This window comes from Aethalodelphis obliquidens, unplaced genomic scaffold (assembly GCF_003676395.1).
Source record: "Aethalodelphis obliquidens isolate GAN/ISIS:26980383/991018 unplaced genomic scaffold, ASM367639v1 scaffold46, whole genome shotgun sequence".
Lineage (NCBI taxonomy): Eukaryota > Metazoa > Chordata > Mammalia > Artiodactyla > Delphinidae > Aethalodelphis > Aethalodelphis obliquidens.
The window spans coordinates 1,891,467-1,913,210 of record NW_020837990.1 but is presented as its reverse complement, the minus strand read 5'-3'; the positions used below and the strand labels follow the sequence as shown (position 1 = coordinate 1,913,210).

General features: G+C 41.0%; 1 protein-coding gene across 3 annotated transcripts in view; it reads left to right on the top strand.

The window, feature by feature from the left end:
* JHY (junctional cadherin complex regulator) overlaps positions 1-21,744 on the top strand; it is a 64,497-nt gene that overhangs the window by 34,828 nt on the left and 7,925 nt on the right. For all 3 annotated transcript variants that reach the window (XM_027081989.1, XM_027081988.1, XM_027081987.1), the window contains 2 exons: positions 12,348-13,009; positions 17,138-17,432. In XM_027081989.1, coding sequence (XP_026937790.1) covers positions 12,348-13,009; positions 17,138-17,432 — 957 coding nt within the window. The remainder of the gene's footprint in view (positions 1-12,347; positions 13,010-17,137; positions 17,433-21,744) is intronic.

The following is a 21,744-nucleotide window of genomic DNA, read 5'->3' as shown; positions in this document are numbered from 1 at the left end:
CACCAGCTTTTAGGTGACTAGCCCAAAAGACATGTTTTTTTTAAAAAACTCTCCAGAAAAGTAAATAAAACTTGAAAAAAGATCCTTTTTTAAAAAAAAAAAAAAATGATTCCTACCCTCAAGGAGCTTAAAACTTTTGGTAGTGGGAAGACAGTTATGTAATCATTATAATGCAGTGATATAAAAGTAGGTATAATTTAATTCTTTCTTTTAGTGTAACTAAAAGAGCACCTAATTCTGCCCTAAAAAGACAGGAAAAGCTTCCTGAAAAGAGATAGCACCTGAGCTGCCCCTAGAAGGATGAGTCAAAATACGCCAAGGAGACGAATGGGAGCAGAGGTGTAAAAATGCAGGGCAATCTAGTGTGTCCTGAGTATTACCCGGAGTTCAGTAGCTAAAGGGCAAAGCATGAGGGACACAGGGCTGGCCAGGTCAGTGAGGGGCCATGAAAGGCTTTTTATGCCGATCAAAAGATTTTCAATTTTATCCTACGGAGAGCAGGAAGCCATTGGCAAATTGTAAGCAGGTTAATGACATCATTGGGCTTGCATGTTAACACACTGCCAAGGTCTGAAGAATAGACTGGAAGAGAATAATAGAGATTGCAGAGACAGTGAAACCAGTCAGGCGACTTCTGCTGTAATTTCTGCAAGAGATGATGAGAGAACTGGAAAGGTGGCAGCATTTGCTCTGTTTGCCCCACACTCCACATGCCATCAGTTCACTTTGCCGGACGGTGGGTATATCTTTTTCCACTGGCTGGACTGAACTCCTGGCAGGTTAGGACAGCACCTGATCCCCCTCAGCCCCTGCCTTGAGGTGGTCAGGAAATGGAATGAACAAACTTAGCAATTGCTTAAATACAAGGTGAATGTGGGAGAGAGAAAGAGAATAGTTTCTGAGTGTCTGATTAGTGGCATCAACACCACTGAGCAAGAAAAGGAGGGCTTTGGTTCTGGGAATGAAAGAGGGCTGCGTGAGGCCAGCAGTGGGCCTGACGTTGAGTTAGGAGGTGTCTGTAGGGAGGAGGACCTAGAACTCAGGAGAGACATCTGAGTTAGCCTGTATACATTTGCATCATAAGAATTCCCTGGTGGGTTGCAGCCATGGGAATTGCTGAGCTGCCCCAGGAATTGTAGGTAGTGGGAGACGAAAGGAAGGTCAAGAACAGGGCCCTGGAGAAATTGGTAAGAATATTTTAAGGGAGAGCAGAGGTAGAGAAGGTAAAAGATTACAAAGGGATTGCCAGAGAGGCAGAAAGCTGGCCAGGATAAAACAGTGTCATGGAACCTGAGACATGAAAACTTCAAGGAAGGGAAATCAGTGAACAGAGAAGACAAGTAAAAAGGTGCCACGAAAAGGGAGTGATGTATGCAACTCATATATGCAAGTTGCAAATGATTCAGACAAACTAAGTAATGATGATACAAACAATAATACTATAAATGATAGAATGTAGATCTGTTTCTCTACGAATGGAGAGTGGGAGATCTACAGAAAGAGAGAGAATGAAGAAATGCGGCTAAATGTTAAAAAGTGGTGGATCAGTGAGGATATTTGGGGGTTCTCTGTGCTATTCTTGCCATTCTTCTATAAGTTTGAAATAATTGTGTAAGTTTGAAAAAATAGAAAGTTAAAGAAGATGGTACCATAGGATTTAGCACTAAAAGGTCATTGGTGGCCTGAGCAAAGCAGTTTCAGTGAGAATAAGGGCTCTCCTGCAGGGTACAGAGGTCAGGATGAGAGCTGGGGAAATGAAGACCAGCCTACATTTTAAGATGCCTGGCTGTGGATTAAGAGATGAGGTTTAACCAGAGAATGAGATCAAGTAAGGGATTGTTTCATTTTTTTTTTAATAGAAGAGGTTTAAACACATTTATATGCTGAAAGGATCAGAAACTGATCAGATAGAGGACAAGAAAAGAAAGGGTGATATGCTGGAAACAAGGTCCCTGGACCATTTAAGCCTGTGTGTTTTCACTTTAAAAATACTGAGAATTCAGAGCTCCCACCGCAGGAGCTTCAGCCCAACCCTGGGTTCATGAACCAAGATCCCACGAGCCTCCTGGGGCAGCCAAAAAAAATAAAATAAAATAAATAACAAAGTAAAAAATAAAATTACACTAGGAAACGAACAGATATGTTAGGAAGAATATAAAAATAAAGAAGAATCAACGACCAGAAGGTACAACAATATCACAATAGTAAAAAAGAAGAAGAGAAAAAAAAAAAAAAGGGTGGGGGGGAAGGCCCTGGCTGTGGAGGGTGGGGCCTAAGAAAGGGTGAGGTTTGGGCAGTGGGTGGGGCAAAATGCTCAGGACCCACAGGGCTGAAAAAGGCCCTGGGGGCTGTGGAGGGTGGGGCTTAGGCTCAAGGAACAGAAGGGGCCCAGGGTGCCCTCCACCCCTGGTCTCAGAGGGCAGAGGACCTCACCTGGGAGCCTAGCAGGCTTCCTGGGCTTGAATGGGCAGGGCAAACGCCCTCCTCTCCTCTCCTGCTCCTCCGTCTGGGAGGGCCCCTCCTGCCTGCCTCTCCTGATCTCCCTGTCCCCCCTCCTATGCCCGCAAGGAGCTATGCAGCCTGGAGAGGGCTTTGGAGGGCAGGGGATCGGCCTGGGAGGTCAGCAGGCTCCCCAGGCCCGAGTGGGCTGGGCAATTGCCCTCTGCTTCTCTCCTGCTCAGCTCCTCCCGGAGGGCCCCTCCCACCTGCCCCTCCTGATCTCCCAGGCCTCCCTCTTATGAGCCACTGAACTAACAGAGAAACTTAGACCCCAGGGAATATTCATCGGAGTGAGGTCTGACGGAGTTCCTCATCTCAGCACCAAGACTCAGCTCTATGCAATAGCCTACAAACCCCCATGTTGGAAGCCTCAGGCCAAACAACCAGTAAGACAGGAACACAATCACACTCATTAAAAAAACAAAAAAGAGACGGCAAAAAAATATGTCACAGATGAAGGAGCAAGGTAAAAACCTACAAGACCAAATAAATGAAGAGGAAATAGGCAATCTACCAGAAAAAGAATTCAGAGTAATGATAGTAAAGATGATCCAGAATCTCAGAAACAGAATGGAGGCACGGACTGAGAAAATACAAGAAATGTTTAACAAAGATCTTAGAAGAATTAAAGAACAAACAACAGAGATGAACAACATAATAACTGAAATGAAAAATACACTAGAAGGAATCAATAACAGAATAACTGAAGCAGAAGAATGAATAAGTGAGCTGGAAGACAAAATGGTGGGAATAACTGCCAAGGAGCAGAATAAAGAAAAAAGAATGAAAAGAGCTGAAGACATTCTCAGAGACCTCTGGGGCAACACTAAGTGCACCAACATTCAAATTATAGGGGTCCCAGAAGAAGAAGAGAAAAAGAAAGGGACTGAGAAAATATTTGAAAAGATTATAGTTGAAAACTTCCCTAACATGGGAAAGGAAACAGTCACCCAAGTCTAGGAAGCATAGAGAGTCCCATATAGGATAAACCCTAGGAAAAACACACCAAGACACATATTAATCAAACGAACAAAAATTAAATTCAAAGAAAAAATATTAAAAGCAGCAAGGGAAAACCAAAAAATAACATACAAAGGAATCCCCATAAGGTTATCATCTGATTTTTCAGTGGAAACTCTGCAGGCCAGAAGGGAGTGGCAGGATATACTTAAAGCAATAAAAGAAAAAAAACCTACAACCAAAATTACTCTACCAAGCAAGGATCTCATTCAGATTCAATGGAGAAGTCAAAAACTTTTCAGAGAAGCAAAAGCTAAGAGAATTCAGCACCACAAAAACACCTTTACAACAAATGCTAAAGAAACTCCTCTAAGCAGGAAACCCAAGAGAAGAAAAAGACCCACCAAAAAAACCCCAAAACAATTAAGAAAATGTTAATAGAAACATACATATCAATAATAACCTTGAATGTAAATGGATTAAATGCCCCAACCAAAAGACACAGACTGGCTGAATGGAAACAAAAACAAGACCATATTATGCTGTCTTCAAGAGACCCACTTCAGACCTAGGGACACATACAGACTGAAAGTGAAGGGATGGAAAAAGATATTCCATGCAAATGGAAATCAAAAGAAAGCTGGAATAGCATTACTCATATCAGATAAAATAGACTTTAACATAAAGACTGTTACCAGAGATAAGGAGGGACACTACATAGTGATCAAAGGGTCAATCCAAGAAGAAGATATAACAATTATAAATGTTTATGCACCCAACATAGGAGCACCTCAAAACAAGGCAAATACTAACAACCATGAAAGGAGAAATCGACAATAACACAATAATAGTAGGGGACTTTAACACCCCACTTACACTGATGGACAGATCATGCAAACAGAAAATAAATAAGGAAGCACAAGCTTTAAATGACACAATAGACCAGATATATCTAATTGATATTTATAGAACATTCCACCCAAAAGTGGCAGAATACACTTTCTTCTCAAGTGCACATGGAACATTCTCCAGGATAGATCACACCTTGGGTCACAAATCAAGCCTCAGAAAATTTAAGAAAACTGAAATTGTATCAAGCATCTTTTCTGACCACAACAACACTAAGAGATTGGAAATCAATTACAGGAAAAAAAAACTGTAAAAAACACAAATACAAGGAAGCTAAACAGTGTGCTACTAAATAACCAAGAGATCACTGAAGAACTCAAAGAAGAAATTAAAAAATACATAGAAACAAATGACAATGAAAACACGATGACCCAAAACCTATGGGACACAGCGAAAGCAGTTCTAAGAGGGAAGTTTATAGCAATACAATCTCACCTCAAGAAACAAGAAAATTCTCAAATAAACAATCTAACCCTACACTTAAAACAATAGAGGGGCTTCCCTGGTGGCACAGTGGTTGGGAGTCCGCCTGCTGATGCAGGGGACACGGGTTCGTGCCCCGGTCCGGGAGGATCCCACATGCCGTGGAGTGGCTGGGCCCGTGAGCCATGGCCGCTGAGCCTGTGCGTCTGGAGCCTGTGCTCCGCAGCAGGAGAGGCCGCAGCGGTGAGAGGCCCGCATACCGCAAAAAATAAATAAATAAATAAATAAATACATGTAAAACAATGTTTAAAAAAAAATAGAGAAAGAAGAACAAAGAAAACCCAAAGTCAGTAGAAGGAAAGAAATCATAAAGATCAGAGCAGAAGTAAATGAAATAGAAACAAAGAAAACAATAGCAAAGATCAATAAAACTAAAAACTGGTTCTTTGAGAAGATAAACAAAATTGATAAACCCTTAGCCAGACTCATCAAGAAAAAAAGGGAGAGGACACAAATCAATAAAATTAGAAACGAAAAAGGAGAAATCACAACTGACACTGCAGAAGTACAAAGGATTATAAGAGACTACTACAAACAACTATATGCCAATAAAATGGACAACCATGAAGAAATGGAAAAATTCTTGGAAGGGTACAATTTTCCAAGACTGAACTAGGAAGAATTAAAAAATATAAACAGACCTATCACAAAATGAAATTGAAACTGTTATTAAAAATCTTCCAGCAAACAAAAGTCCAGGACCAGATGGCTTCGCAGGTGAATTCTATCAAACATTTAGAGAAGAGTTAAGACCAATCCTTCTCAAACTCTTCCAAAAAACTGCAGAGGGAGAAACACTCCCAAACTCATTCTACGCAGCCACCATTACCCTGATACCAAAACCAGAAAAAGATATCACAAAAAAAGAAAATTATAGACCAATATCACTGATGAACATAGATGCAAAAATCCTGAACAAAATACTAGCAAACAGAATCCAACAGCATATTAAAAGGATCATACACCATGATCAAGTGGGATTTATCCAGGGATGCAAGGATTCTTCAATATATGCAAATCAATCAATGTGATACATCACATTAACAAATTAAGGAATAAAAACCATACGATCATCTCAATAGATGCAGAAAAAGCTTTCAACAAAATTCAATACCCATTTATGATATTAAAAAAAGCTCCAGAAAATGGGCATAGAGGGAACCTACCTTAACATAATAAAGGCCATATATGACAAACCCACAGCAAGCATCATTCTCAATGGTGAAAAACCGAAAGCATTTCCACTAAGATCAGGAACAAGACAAGGATGTCCACTCTCACCACTCTTATTCAACATAGTTTTGGAAGTCCTAGCCATGGCAATCAGAGAAGAAAAATAAATAAAAGGAATACAAATTGGAAAAGAAGAAGTAAAACTGTCACTGTTTACTGATGACATGATACTATACATAGAAAATCCTAAAGATGCCACCAGAAAACTACTAGAACTAATCAATGAATTTGATAAGGTTGCAGGATACAAAATTAATGCACAGAAGTCTCTGGCGTTCCTATACACCAACAACGAAAAATCAGAAAGAGAAATTAAGGAAACACTCCCATTTACCATTGTAACAAAAAGAATAAAATACCTAGGAATAAACCTGCCTAAGGAGGTGAAAGACTTGTACTCAGAAAACTATAAAACACTGATGGAAGAAATCAAAGACGACATAAACAGGTGGAGAAATATACCATGTTCTTGGATTGCAAGAATCAATATCGTGAAGATGATTATACTACCCAAAGCAATCTATAGATTTAATGCAATCCCTAACAAACTACCAATGGCATTCTTCACAGAATTAGAACAAAAAATTTTACAATTCGTATGGAAACAAAAAAGACCCCAAATAGCCAAAGCAATCTTGAGAAAGAAAAATGGAGCTGGAGGAGTCAGGCTCCCTGACTTCAATCTATACCACAAAGCTACAGTAATCAAGACAGTATGGTACTGGCACAAAAACAGAAATATAGATCAATGGAACAGGATAGAAAGCCCAGAGATAAACCCACACACATATGGTCACCTAATTTATGGCAAAGGAGGCAAGAACGTACAATGGAGAAAAGAAAGCGTCTTCAATAAGCAGTGCTGGGAAAACTGGACAGCTACAAGTAAAAGAATGAAATTAGAACACTACCTAACACCATACACAAAAATAAACTACAAATGGAGGAAAACATAGGAAAAACACTCTTACATAAACCACAGCAAGATCTTTTTTTGACCCACCTCCTCGAGTAACGGAAATAAAAACAAAAATAAACAAATAGGACTTAAACTTAAAAGCTTTTGCACAGCAAAGGAAACCATAAACGAGACAAAAAGACAACCTTCAGAATGGGAGAAAATATTTGCAAATGAAACAACAGACAAAGGATTAACCTCCAAAGAATACAAACAGCTCATGGAGCTCAATATTAAAAAAACAAACAATCCAGTTAAAAATTGGGCAGAAGGGCTACCCTGGTGGCGCAGTGGTTGAGAATCTGCCTGCCAATGCAGGGGACATGGCTTCGAGCTCTTGTCTGGGAAGATCCCACATGCTGCGGAGCAACTAGGCCCGTGAGCCACAACTACAGAGCCTGCGCGTCTGTAGCCTGTGCTCTGCAACAAGAGAGGCCGCGAGAGTGAGCGGCCCGCGCACTGCGATGAAGAGTGGCCCCCACTTGCCGCAACTAGAGAAAGCCCTCACACAGAAACGAAGACCCAACACAGCCAAAAATAAATAAATAAATAAACAAATTGATTTTTAAAAAATGGGCGGAAGACCTAAATAGACATTTCACCAAGGAAGACATACAGATGGCCAAGAGGCACATGAAAAGATGCTCAACATCACTAATTATTAGAGAAATGCAAATCAAAACTACAATGACGTGTCACCTCACGCTGGTCAGAATGGCACGCCAGTCAGAATGGCCATTATCAAAAAATCTAGAAAGAATAAATGCTGGAAAGGGTGTGGTGAAAAGGGAACCCTCCTGCACTGTTGGTGGGAATGTAAATTGATACAACCACTATGGAAAACAGAATGGAGGTTCCTTAAAAAACTAAAAATAGAACTACCAGACGACCCAGCAATTCCACTACTGGGCATATACCCTGAGAAAACCATAATTCAAAAAGAAACATGCACCACAGTGTTAATTGCAGCACTATTTACAATAGCCAGGACATGGAAGCAACCTAAGTGTCCATCAACAGATGAATGGATAAAGAAGATGTGGCACATATATACAATGGAATATTACTCAGCCATAAAAAGAAACGAAATTGAGTTATTTGTAGTGAGGTAGAAGGACCTAGAGTCTGTCATACAGAGTGAAGTCAGTCAGAAAGAGAAAAACAAATACCGTATGCTAACACATATATATGGAATCTGAAAAAAAAAATGGTACTGATGAACCTAGTTGCAGGGCAGGAATAAAGAGATAGACATAGAAAATGGACTTGATGATGTGGGACGGGAGGGTGAAGCTGGAGCGAAGTGAGAGTAGCATCGACATACATACACTACCGAATGTAAAATAGTTGGCTGGTGGGAAGCAGCAGCATAGCACAGGGAGATTGGCTCGGTGCTTTGCGATGACCTAGAGGGGTGGGATAGGGAGGGTGGGAGGGAGGCTCAAGAGGGAGGGGATATGGGGACATGTGCATGCATATGGCTGATTCGCTTTGTTGTACAACAGAAACGAACACAGTATTGTGAAGTAATTATACTCCCATAAAGATCTATTTTAAAAAAATACTGAGAATTGATGGTCATCCTCATCATTTTCTATTTAAGTGCCGTACACATGCCTAAGATCCTTACTTCAAGCCAAGCAATCCGTCGTCACTTTACCTGTCCACATAGGTCTTGCCCTGAATCGCTTCGTGCGCTCCTGTGAATCTTCACAGATTTTCCAAATCCCATTTCCACTGTGTGCTCAGAACCAGACACAGTACTGAGCTAAGGGTCAGACCCTTGCTGGCCAGTGCAAGAGGGTACAATCCCACCAGCAGAAGATCCTTCCCAGGAAAGGAGGGAAAAGAAGAAAGTTCCCCAAATACATGAGTCTTCAAAAGGATGAAACGGGAAGTTTCCTTTCTTGCCTCTAAATAAAATAACTCTTGCCTCTCTAGACAAGGAAAAGAAACGATAGCGCAAAAGATATGCAGCGTCTTTGACGTATTTATGTCAGCATCCTTGTGACCACATCCTAAGTGATCTTCCCACCTTTCCAAAGAGCTATTCATTTTGTTTTCCTCCAGCACTATCAACAGAGCTATGCCGCTTTTATTCACCTGAGCACAGAGCCCTTCTATACTAGCACTGTATATTAGAGCTACTGTGTTCTCTAAATTTTATTAATATTATCGAATGGAATGTATAACCCAGACTCAGAGAATGTGTGTTTTGTTGTTAGTAAACACAAAAGAAACTTCAGAGTTAATCTTGGAGCCCAGGCACAACCCTCAGGACTCCAGGGTCGATCAGGGTGACTAAGAACAATAACGGCTTTTGTTTTAAAGCAGATTAACATTTTGGCTGACATCAAAGCGTGCATTCTCCCCTCTGCTTAGGTCATGTAAACGGAAAAAGTCGTGAAAGAGAAATAGCCAGATGCTGCCTGTCTCAGGGTTGGGGGCAGACTTCCCTTGGATGGCACAGTATGAAGGAGCATTAATAACTGAGCACAGATCTTACTGAGAAATTACCATCCCAGCATTAGGCATCAGGAGACCCCGGTGCTAACGCTGCAGCCAAAGGACTCTGCTTTGTGTGTGCTGGGAAAACCTACTGCCATTAAGCAGTTATTCTGAGTGCTTGGTCCGGACTGATTGTGAGTGTTGGTAACAAAAGAACCCCAGTGAGAGGGGGATGAAATAGAGGATTTCGGTGCTGACGGAGATTAAATAGCCTGAGAATGGCTTTGTATATTAACTTCAGGGAACTAGGGTCTTGCCACCTAAAGAGTGACACCTGATGCCTCAATTGTAGGTAATAAATCTTTAGTAAACCTCAGATCTCAAGTAGGCTGCTCGGAAGGTGAGAGAGATCGCATCAAGCCCATAAACGTCTTTCTTTCTGGAGACTGAAATGCCGTCTCTGGGCACTTACATTTACGTGAACAGTGGATTTAACACTCGAGGCAAATGAAGTTTCTCATGAAATGATGAGTCCTTGGCCTCATTGACAAAGCACCCTGTGAAGAGCACTACTGTCATCTGAATTGTCAGCTGCAAATGTAGAACAGGATTAAGACCAAGTGGTAACCCAAGATTTTGGGTCTGGTACCCCAGGAAAGAACATTCTTGATAGGTTTTTTTTGGTGGAAATGAGAGAGACAGAGCTGGACAAGTACAGTCATATGGCAGCAGAAAAAGAGTTCCTGGTCACTTATTTTTCTAGCAATTAAAAGGCTGAACAGGCATGGTTGGACTTAGAGATTATCATACTAAGTGAAATAAGTCAGAAAGAGAAAGACAGACACCACATGGTATCACTTATATGTGGAATCTAAAATATAACACAAGTGAACTTATGCACGAAAGAGAAACAGACCCAAAGACATAGAGAACAGACTTGTGGTTGCCAACGGGAAGGAGAAGTGGGGGAGGGATGAACTGGGAGTTTGGGATGAGCAGATGCAAACCATTATATATAGGATGGATAAATAACAAGGTCCTACTGTATAGCACAGGGAGCTATATTCAATATCCTGTGATACACCATAACGGAAAAGAATAGACAAAAAGAATGTATATATGTGTTAAACTGAGTCACTTGTCTGTACAACAGAAATTAACACAACATTGTAAATCAACTATCCTTCAATTTAAAAGAAGGCTGAACAAATATTGAAAAGAATGACATTATCAGCATTAATAAATATCTCTAGGTCATAGCAAAGAGGGATCTTTTTTGACCTCCAAGAACAGTGATGACAGCCATGAAAAGAGCTGCTGTGTTTCATGGACACACCTACAAGAGTGTAAATAACAGTGTTCTTCTGGATCCACTACAAGGAAGGATGCTCTTGGGCTGTCTGTTGGCAGCGCCTCCTTGCCCACATTTCCCCCATGCAGCTCAATATATTGCAATGAAAAGAAGGACCCTTCTTAATTGAAATACAGACAGAAAAGGAAGTATTTTCTTTTCTGGAGCACCACAGGTAAAAACTTAAAGTTTAGAGGAGCTACTAAGAACCTGGCCAATCCTCCAAAAAGTTCAAATTCTAAGGAGAACTTACTCTACATTTTGAATTATAAGTCATTCTTACTTGAAAATCTGATATAAGAAGTCATATTGTGTATTACTGTTTTAAATTGAATAATCTCAACCTTATCGTTATAATGAGATTTCATGAGAAGTAGAATACCAGTAAATATTATACAGGAGCAGGATGAGCCTTAGCAATTATATCAGAAAAGTGAAATAAAAGTTGAACTTATCCTTAAAACAATTTGAGCAAAAACATGATTTATTCAAGTTTTTTTCTCAAATGATCTGGGTAACTTGCATTTTTCGATTAACGTTGCATAGATACAGGCCACAGAGGCTTTTTATACGTGTGTTCAGCAAGGAAGAATTATGTTACAGTTATATAACACACTGAGGCATATGGTCCTCGGACTGTTTTCAGTAAGCATTTAATCATTCTTTCCAAAGGCCTCTTAACTCAGCTAGTTTTTCACAAAGTAATGAGCGCTTTATTCCTCGGGAAATATGTCTAAATGGCTTAGCACAATATAGTTACATAGTGCATCTATTATATCAGGAGTACATTTTGTTGTTACAAGACTTTGGAAAGCATAAAGACTGCTCTGAAATTGAAATATTTCCCCCAGATGTTTGATTGCCTAAGTACAGGCTATATTAAGGAACAGAAGCAAAACAACCCTTGTGGTTTCACAGATGTCCTATCACCGCACAGACTCTTTTATAATCCTCTGAATAAAATCTAATTTGTTTCATCTGGTGAAGAGATCATTTCTAGCTTCTGACCTATGTGAGTAAGAAGATCTGATAATCTGAATTGTATTTCGTATTAAACTTGTACTTGGTGGGCAAAGCAAATTGTTGATGTTCTTTCTGGATAATATTTTTAAAAATATTCATCTTAGTTAAGATAAACTTGCATATTTTGATGTTGATTCGCCCTTCCTTTGTATGCAGCTCTTTAGAGGTAAAGCTGCTTTTTCCCCCCATTTGGTAATACTTCATCTTACAACATTTTAAGTCAAAGACTTGCCCTTAATATAATGCCCATTCTAAGCTATTTCTTTCTAGAAAATTCATAACCTGAAACTGCCAGGAGGAACCACTCAGCTAATCACCCTTTCATTGCCCGAAATGAGGAAAGGACCCTCTGTTCTCCTTCTTTAGCTCTTTTCAATTCTGTGGTCACCTTCCTAGAAGTCTTAACTCCCAGTTTGAGAAACACTAAAATTGGTGAAGAGTGTCAATCTTTTAACTTTATATTAACTAAAAATATCTTTTTAGGACTACCAGGAACACTGGTCTCAATTTGAAAATGCAAAATCAAGCAATGGACCCAGAGGTCAATCTTCAGAAACAACCAATGGCCAGCAACCTTCCAGAAGACCAGCCAAGCACAAGATTCAAAAACAGCATGAACACCGGCATGGCCCAAAGTCTTTGGTGACTGAAGAGCTGGTTGTCAGTCAAGGAAACCAGAATAACGCTTCCAGACAGCAGCAAACCCCAACTAAGCCTATACCTACGGCAGTGAAACAGGAAACAGTCGTGGTTATGAATGCCCCGAACAATGATTTACAATACTCAGGTATACCGAGAAGCCAGGAATCCAAAGTAACCTCCAATAAATTTGCTCCACCACACCAGGCTTCGGACAAGGTATTATATAGAAATTCTACCAGGTGTCACTCAATGATGAATGTTAATACGGAAAGAGGACGCAAAGACCAAGAAGAGAAAAGATTTTCAAATCAGCAGCTACACATCGACACTCTTTCCAATACGGACTTGAACTATCTTCATGAACTGAATAAGAAGCACGCATCCCTTAGCCAGAAAGGCTCTCAGTCTGTTTCTAACATAAATGATAGTGGATCAACTGAAAATAAGAAGCAACCCAAACGGACTTATACAGAAACAAAGTATAAGGACTTAGAAATATTATGGTAAGAATTTCCTGTTCTCAAGTGGTTTTCTAGAGTAATGAGAGGCTGCTAGAGAAAGACAGGACGGGGAGGACGTGGTGGAGGGGCGGGGGCTGTTCATGGCGATGGTCAGGCAAGAGGAAAAATTCTCCTAACGACGTTCTTGCCTTTGATTTCTGCAGAAAATAGTCCACTTTTGATGTATTTCTTCTTCCCTGTCTCCTCTACTTTTTTCACTGTCGTTAAACCAGAGGTTGGAGGGAGAAGGGCAGAGGGACCCAGTCAAAAAAGATCAGTATATTTTGAGGGTCGCAAGTAATGTTCAGAGGGAACAAATTCTCTCCAACTCTGTAATGGTCTATCCTAAGAAAATAATCTAAAATACAGGAAAAAAACACTTGGGATAAAAAAATATCATTCACAACCATATGATATTACTTATATGAGAAATCTAAAATATGGCACAAATGACCCTATCTACAAAACAGAAACAGAATCACGGACATAGAGAACAGACTTGTGGTTACCAAGGGGGAGGACGGGGAGGGAGAGGGATGGACCGGGAATTCGGGGTTGGTAGATGCAAACTATTACATTTAGGATGGATAAACAACAGGTCCTACTGTATGGCACAGGGAACTGTATTCAGTATCCTGTGATAAACCACAATGGAAAAGAATACAAAAAAAGAATGTCTATATGTAGATAACTGAGTCACTTTGCCATACAGCAGAGATTGTCACAGCATTGTACATCAGCTACACTTCAATAAAAAAATATATATATCTCATTTACAGAAATGACAACAATAACTGAATAAGGAAATGTTTAGATTAATTATAATATTTAATATCATGTAAGCACTAAAAACCATGTTTATGAGGAAATTCTTCTATAAAGAGAAAATAGTACAGTGCAAAAATTACACCTAAGGAGTATGAGCTCTATCTACTCTGTCAAAATGTGCAGAGAAGACGAAAAATGCACCAAAATGTCAATAGTGGTTATTTCTGGCAAGAGAGATTGGGATTCTTTTTAATTTCTTCTTTATATTTTCTGACTTGTCCCAGTTCCCTACAGTGTAGATGCATTACTTCTATAATTAGAAGAAAGAAAAGCTATTTTTAAAATCGGGGTATTTCTTGATATCATTCAGTCAAATGTGTTTATTACATACCTGATAGGGCTGAATATAGGACTAAAAAGCTATAAAAGATACAAAAGTAGTATGATGCATGGGAACCTTCAAGGAGCTTATTTTCAAAGTAGGGAGACAGTCTGACACACATGAATTAATGAGAAGACATTTAAGTGCTCCACGTGGAGGTATGGAATGTACAATGAATAAGATTCAGAATTTGCTTCCTAGAAGAGATAGTGATAGATAGATAGCAGGCATTCTCATCATTTTTTCCTGACTTTAGAGGGACTGAGTCTAACATTTTTGCCATTAAAAATATTTAATTTTTAGTAGTTAGGGAGATAAATGGGAACTGACCTCCTATTCCTATTTTTTTCCTGCAAAGAACTTCTATCATAAATAGATATTTAATGTTATCAAATTCTCTGCATCAATTGAAAAATTTTCTCCTTGAATCCTTTATGTGGCTAAATGTGTTAACAGATGTTCTAACATTCCATCGTCCTTTTATTCCCAGGACTGACCCAACTTGCCACAGGATTTTAATATATTGCTTGCTTTGATTTGTTAACACTGTTTAGGATTTAACATCCACATGCAGGAAGTGCGCCTGGCTCAAAATTCTCCAATCTGCCATCAGCCCCCGCCTGGATGTGTTATCAAGATTATGCCAGCCTTAAAATAATTCCCCCATTTTATATCCTCTGGGAGACTTCATGTACAACTGGAACTGCTTCTTGAAGATTTCATAGAATTTTCCAGTAAAACTATTTAGTTCTCATGTGTTTTTTTGTTTGGCTTTTCTTTTGTTGTTATTTGTGGGCAGATATTAAACTTTAAACTACTTACTTTTTTTGTGATACTCATATATTTGTATTAATTTCTACTATGTTAATTTGTCCTAGCCACCCTACTTTTTCCAATACATATTGTCTTTATTTTTTTAATACTGTCTGTTGAACTGATAGAACTTTCTGCTACTTCTTCCCTCTACTGATTTGGAAATGCATATTCTCTTTCTATTCTCTTTTTTTTTAAAACTTACATTATTAACTAGTCTAGTGTTAAAATTTCTATTCTCCTGCAGACATATTCAAATCATTGGATTGTTGTAATCCAATCACCCTTTGTGTCATACATATTATTTTTAATCCAGCATCTTATAGCTCTAAAACTAATCATTGTTTTATTACTGTTGTATAGAGTCAGTGCTGTTTTAGATTTAACCAGTTGTTTATTATCGTCTTTGCCTCCCATTCTTTTTTCCATTTTACTCTTTCTTCCTGAAGTAGATCCTTTAGAAGTTCTTTCAGCAAGTACATTTCACTGGTAAATTTACTGGAAATTCCTTTACTTTCCTCTCTATCTTAAATTATGTTTAACTTGATAAAGAATTAACCTCTTTGAAAACATTGTTTTTCTATTTCCTGGCTTCTCTATTTCTTCGAAAAGTCTTTTATCAATGTAATTATCATTCTTTTTGTCTTTGTCGTTTTTCCTCTTCTTGGTTTTGAGGTCTCTGTTTTTGGTGTTCTGAAGCTTTGCTGTGATGTATCTAGGTTTGAAATTTGTAATCCTGCTTGTGATTTTTCTGGGATTCCTAAATCTGAGTGTTCATTTCTTTCATAAATTCTGGAAAATTATCACCCATTTTTCCTTTGAATATTATGTCTCCCAAATTTGCTCTCATATTCCTTCAGGAACACAAAGTAGATGTATATTTGATTCTCTTATTCTAGACTCTGTGTCTTTTTAACTGTTTCTTATTTCCATCTCTTATCCCTCTATGCCTCTTTCTGAGAAATTTCCTCTAAGTTTCTAAGTCTCTTCAGCCCCAATATGCTCTTTGGTGTATCCACTGAGTTGTAAATTTCAGTAATGGTGTTTTTCATGTCTAGGAGTTCTACATGGTTCTGATTAAAACCTTCCTGTTATTTTTTCAGAATATATTTCTCGGGGTTTTGATTTCTTCTTTCATGTCTTTAATCATTATAAACATGCTTCCTTATGAATGCTGTCTAATATTCAATTACCTTAAGTTCTTAGAAATCTACTACTGCTTTGTGTGTGTATCTGCTCATTCTCATACTTGGTAGGTTATTTACTCACATGTTCTAGGATTTTGGATTGTGAACTTAATGTTTATCATCTTCTCTGTAGACACCTAGGCAGGCTTGGGTGGGAATGTATCCTTCCAGAGAACTTGCTTCTGCCAGATACTACAGAGGTATCCTTCCTCTAGGATCGCTTTATGTTAATTTCTTGGTGTTGGATTTCCATGATTATGTGGGGAAGGTAAATTTGAACCCCAAATGTTGTCCCGTAGATATTCACAGGGAATTTTTTTCCCAGCTCAGAGCCTACATTAAGACAGATAGTCTTGCTTTGTTGTTTCCCAAGGCTGGTGAATGAGTTTTTCACTAATTTGCCTTTTTATTGAGGGTGTAGCTCTTCAAGGGTTACATACAGCCTTCACGCAGGCATCTCAGTTCTGATTCTCTGCCCGACACAGAGCCAAGATCTCACATATCCCATACCAGTGTTGAATGGTGAAACTCAAGCACTTAGGTCCAAACTCCCTCAAAGAAAGCCATAGCTTCATCTTACCTAAATCTGCTTTAGTTTTAGTTTCTGTTTAGTTTGTGGTCTCTGAAGATTCCCTGTCTCTCTTACAAATCCAACTATCTAATTAAAAGGGCATTTGTTTAATTTAATCCAACCTGTCCAGGTATTTTGTGGTGGGAATGCCTTTGATTTTTCAGAATGATGTTTTTTTCTATTCTGAATGCACTAAATGAAAGTTCTAAGTAAGAGCTAGAATATCCTAAAGAAAAAATAGAGGATATTAAGAAATTAATGTATTTATGAAAAGATTAAGCTAAAGAACATTAATTTGATTGGGGGAGTGAGAAATACATCAAATTAATGGTTCATAAAGACTTCTATGCTAAAAGTCTTATGTATCTAGGTTTCATTAACAGATTTGTGCTTCTTTTTTTTCCTTTAAGGAAGTTCCATTCTTCCTCTGAGAGCCAACCTGCTAGTGCCTCTCCAGACTCCCGCCTCACCCAGACAATGGAGCAGCATCAGCAAGCGCTGATGCATCTGACTGAGGTGCATCCCCACGAAGGGGCCTTACCCGGCGTCACGCTTCCACCCATACCGTCAAGGGTGGAAAGTGAATCCCAACTCAGTTCAGAGAGAAGCCAAAGAAACCAAGTGAAAATTAGCCGTAGCAATTCTGAAGGCTATCTGTTTCAACTGGAAAAGGGGAAGAAGCATGGGAAAAGAAGCAGCATTAAGGTAATAAAAGCATCTTACTTACTTAACGTTTTATTTTGATAATACACAGGGACCTTGATTTTCATTCTCCTTATCACAGGCCTGGAATAGGGGTGCTGCTGCCCCTCCTTCTTCCTCTAGTCCCAACCCCTTCTCAGCCTTCATCTCACCTCAGCTCCTGCAGTAAAACACCCAGGACAGCCAATGACTGAGCTTTCTTCTGAAATGTTTGCTTTACTGAGTTCTGTGTTTACCTAAGATTCACCATGACTAGCACCTTTGTGCACTTAGGTCTTTCCCATCGGGTCTGCTTTGTTAAATAAGGGAAATGGGGATGGGAGGCAAAGAGGAAGGTTTCCAGGAAGAAATGAAGGAGCGTTGAAGGAGTCTTTTTATGTCCTTTGTCTTTCTCTACTGTTACAAACAATAAAAACCCCTCAGGAAAGATCACTTGTTTCTAGTGTCAAATAGTAAGGAAAAGGCTGGAAAATGCATTCTGCTTTACTGGGCAACAGGGAAGTAGTTGCCCAGTTTACTGGCTGGAAGCAATAGTCCTGTGGTGGATTGGCCCCGCCAGGAACAGACTCTGAAATGGAGATTTGTGAGCAAGAGAGTTACCGGGGAACCACCCCTGTCGGGGAGGGAGAGGGCAGGGCCGGGTGAGGGAGAAGGGGCGGCCTTGAGGCTGGTGCAAAGGACGCCTCCGCCAAGCCCGTGAGGGTTCTGAAGTTGGGATGGCCCTTCAGAGGCAAGGAACCCAGATGCTCCCCCACATGGATCAGCCATTGGCTACTGACTGTCTCTGGGGGAGGGTTGTAACTTTGGGCACAGCCGCTCCATCTGACTGAGGTCAGTTCTTAGGGAGGGACTCGACTGTGAGCCGTAGCAGACAACACTCCCAGCAGCCGGGGAACCAGTGGACACCCGTGGGGCGTCCACTGTAAGGCAGATTTAGGGAGCCATCCTTAGTTCAACTCAACATATATGTGTTGAATTCCTACCAGGAACTGTGTCAGGTGCTGGGATGCACAGCAAACGAGCCATGCCCTTTCCCCAGCAGTATCATGTTGAAATAAAAGAGAGAGAGATGCACAGTGAACACAGAGGAGCACAGAGGGGGACACATCCCCACCTGCGAGCCAAGCAGAGCTTCAGGAGGTGATCGTGAGGCATCTTAGAGGATGATTGAGAGTTAGCAAAAGAAGGAAGACTGAAAGTATTTTAGGCAGGGGGACCAGTGTAAGTGAATGTTCTGAAGCTTGAGAGAACACAAAGCATGCTGGGAACTGATGCATTTTAGGTCTGCTGTCACTCAAACTGGGAGGTGCTGAGTGTTGAGAGGTGACAGTGGAGAAGTAGGTCAGGCACCGGGTCTTCGAGGATCTTGCTCGTCATTGGAAGAAGGAGGGCTCTAATCCCTCAGCTGGTGTTGGGGCGGGGGGTTGGCGGGGGGCATGGAAGAATTTTCACCACAGTTAGATTAATGTTTTAGAAAGACTGCTCTGGCTGTGGTGTGCAGGGCAGGTGCAGGGCACTCCAGGAATAGGGGATCGTGAAGTCAGTGGACCCCACAGAGCGAGCCTCAGAAAAAAAGGAAAGGGTGGTCTTGAAGAGAAGAAGGGAAAGCTGGACTAGAATGACAGTGGGTCCTATTGCAGAGAAGAAAAGGAGGACCAGCTTGGTGTGTCCTCCTGAGATAGAACCTCAGAGGCTGGTGCACATGAAATGCCCCAGCCCACTGCCGCCACCTGCGAGCCTAGGCCTTCAGCTCACTCACAGCCCCGGGGTCCTTCCCTCTGCCCCTTCCCACATGCTGACCTGAGGGCTTCTTGAGCTCCTCACGTGACCCTCCCTCACATCCTCCGTCCTGCCGGGGTACCTAATTCTTGCCCAGGCTGTGGAAACCACTACTGGTTGTTTAGAGCTGGGATGATCCCCAGTTTCACAGTAAATAAGAAGAAATATGTTCCTGGCTTCATAAGTAACTTATTTTTCCACCAAAACATTATTACTTGACAGTTAATCGTACCTAATCTGAGGTATGATTAGCACTGTTTTCAAGTACTTCATAAATAGAATAGGGTTTGTAGGCTGGACTAGGAAGCCAGACACTGTGCGTATTATTATTTCTATAGGGAAATGTATTCAGAGCTCAGGAACCAACACATTCTCAAGGTGAGGGCGTGCTGTCACTCTGGAATTTACGAGTTACCAGGGCCTAAAAAAGAGCTCAAACTCACTACCTCGGAAGAGAACCTTCTGGGTTAGGGTTCTTGCCAACTGTGGATTATTGTTGACAATGCAAGCTTTTAACAATTCCTTAATGAGCAGGGTTTAGTGGAAGTCACGCACTCAGCCATTTCTAAATTCTCATCACCTAACCTCTCTGTGACTCGGACAAGTTATTAATTCACCTGAGCCCCTATTTCCTCATACGCACAATCAGAATTGTTCTTTTTGTAGATTTGGTTTGACAGTTAAGTGCAACAATGTATTAAAACCTTAGCTTAGCCTTCCCTGGTGGCGCAGTGGTTAAGAATCCACCTGCCAATGCAGGGGACACGGGTTCGAGCCCTGGTCCGGGAAGATCCCACATGCTGCGGAGCAACTAAGCCCGTGCGCCACAACTACTGAGCCCACTGCCACAACGACTGAAGGCTGCACACCTAGAGCCTGTGCTCCACAACAAGAGAAGCCACCGCAACGAGAATCCCGCACACCGCAACGAAGAGTAGCCCCCTGCTCGCCGCGCGCAGCAATGAAGACCCAACGCAGCCAAAAATAAATAAATGCATAAATAAATTAAAAAAAAAAAAAACTTAGCTTAGTGCCTAGCAAAGAATAGACATCAACTAAATGTTAGTTTCCTTTCCCTTCCTTCTCCTTTTGGTGGTTCGAATCTGTGTTTTACCGAGGGAAGGCAGAGGACAGTACCCAGTGATGATGTGTGTCATGACACATCTAAGATCGGGGAGGGAAGGGAAGAGGAAGAACGAGAACTTCCACTTCCCACTTCCCAAGCCCTCTTTCCAACTTGGGAAATCCCTGCCTTCCTGCTTTCTCTCAGAGATGTTGCAATCCACACGTATCCATTTTCTCCATCCAAGACTTTCAGCCTACATCCGACAAAGACACAGAAGCACTCTTTGTCCGGGAAGCCATTCCAGAAGCTAAAATGATTTAGAACCGAGCTATTTGTATAGGACAGCAGGTAGCCGGGGCCCCAGACAGAGGGACTCATTCCCCAGGTCATGCCCATTTCCTAGTCAAAGCAAATCTCATGGTTGCCAAGGGAATCGACTCGAACCACATTAAAAATCTGAGGATTTGTCAAGATAATAGGCCCAAGCACCGTTCCTCTTCTCCTGGCAGTTCTGTTGTGACCAGTTTACGAACATTCAGTATCGTCCACGCCACTGAATGCAGACATCAGGCAGTGAGAGAGTAACACAGCACAAGTGATGACAAACAGTAATAAAAATATCTACCGCAACCGGCCACAAAGTAACTGCTTAAGGAGTTCTCTGACAGCTGTGTCGAGCTGAGCTGCAGTAATTAACCCGTGTGTTTGTTGTCACAGACAATCCGGGTATTGCTGCTTGACTGCTTCTAAGACGAGGTTTATTTGGATTAAGTTTAGCAACCGCAGAGCAAATTTCCTTCACTTGCTGTTCCTCAGTATTTGAGGCATTGTTTTCCGTCCGTCTCTGAGTAACTTTCTCACCCTTACACATCTGAGGAATGTTCTGGAGGAAAGCCCCGCAGTGTCCCCCACAGCGGGGCACGACCTCTCAGAGTTGAAACAAGTCCTCCCGGGACAGTCAATGTCATTTCCAAGTCAGGCACCTTTTGCCCCCCCGCTTACAATAAAAGTCACTCTTCCGGCTTGAGAAGACGTGTGATTGATGGCCGGCAGAAACCTTCCACCAGGAGATCCTATGCCAGACTCTGCCAAAGCCACGACCAGTGGACACCAATTCCAAGGGGTAGATCTGGTCTGGTCAGCCGTCAGCTAGAGCCAGGGTTGGCTGATGTCACCCTGTGTGCATCTCATGCAAAGAGTAGCAGCAAACCCCGCCGGGGATTTTTTGAAAACATGCTTTTATTTTCCCCGTGTTTGGAGACCTAATGAGACTATTATTGTTCATTTAATTTTTAAAAATGGGGGGTGGCATGGTGCTATTGTGACCTTTTGGTCTTGTAACAGCCAAAGAGAGGTAAATCAAACTAAATTCTAGGGATTATTTGACTATGAAAGCCTTTTGAAGAGACAGAAAGTAGCTTAGTGGTTGCCTACGGCTGGAGGTGGGGGGAGGGAAGGGACTGCTAATGG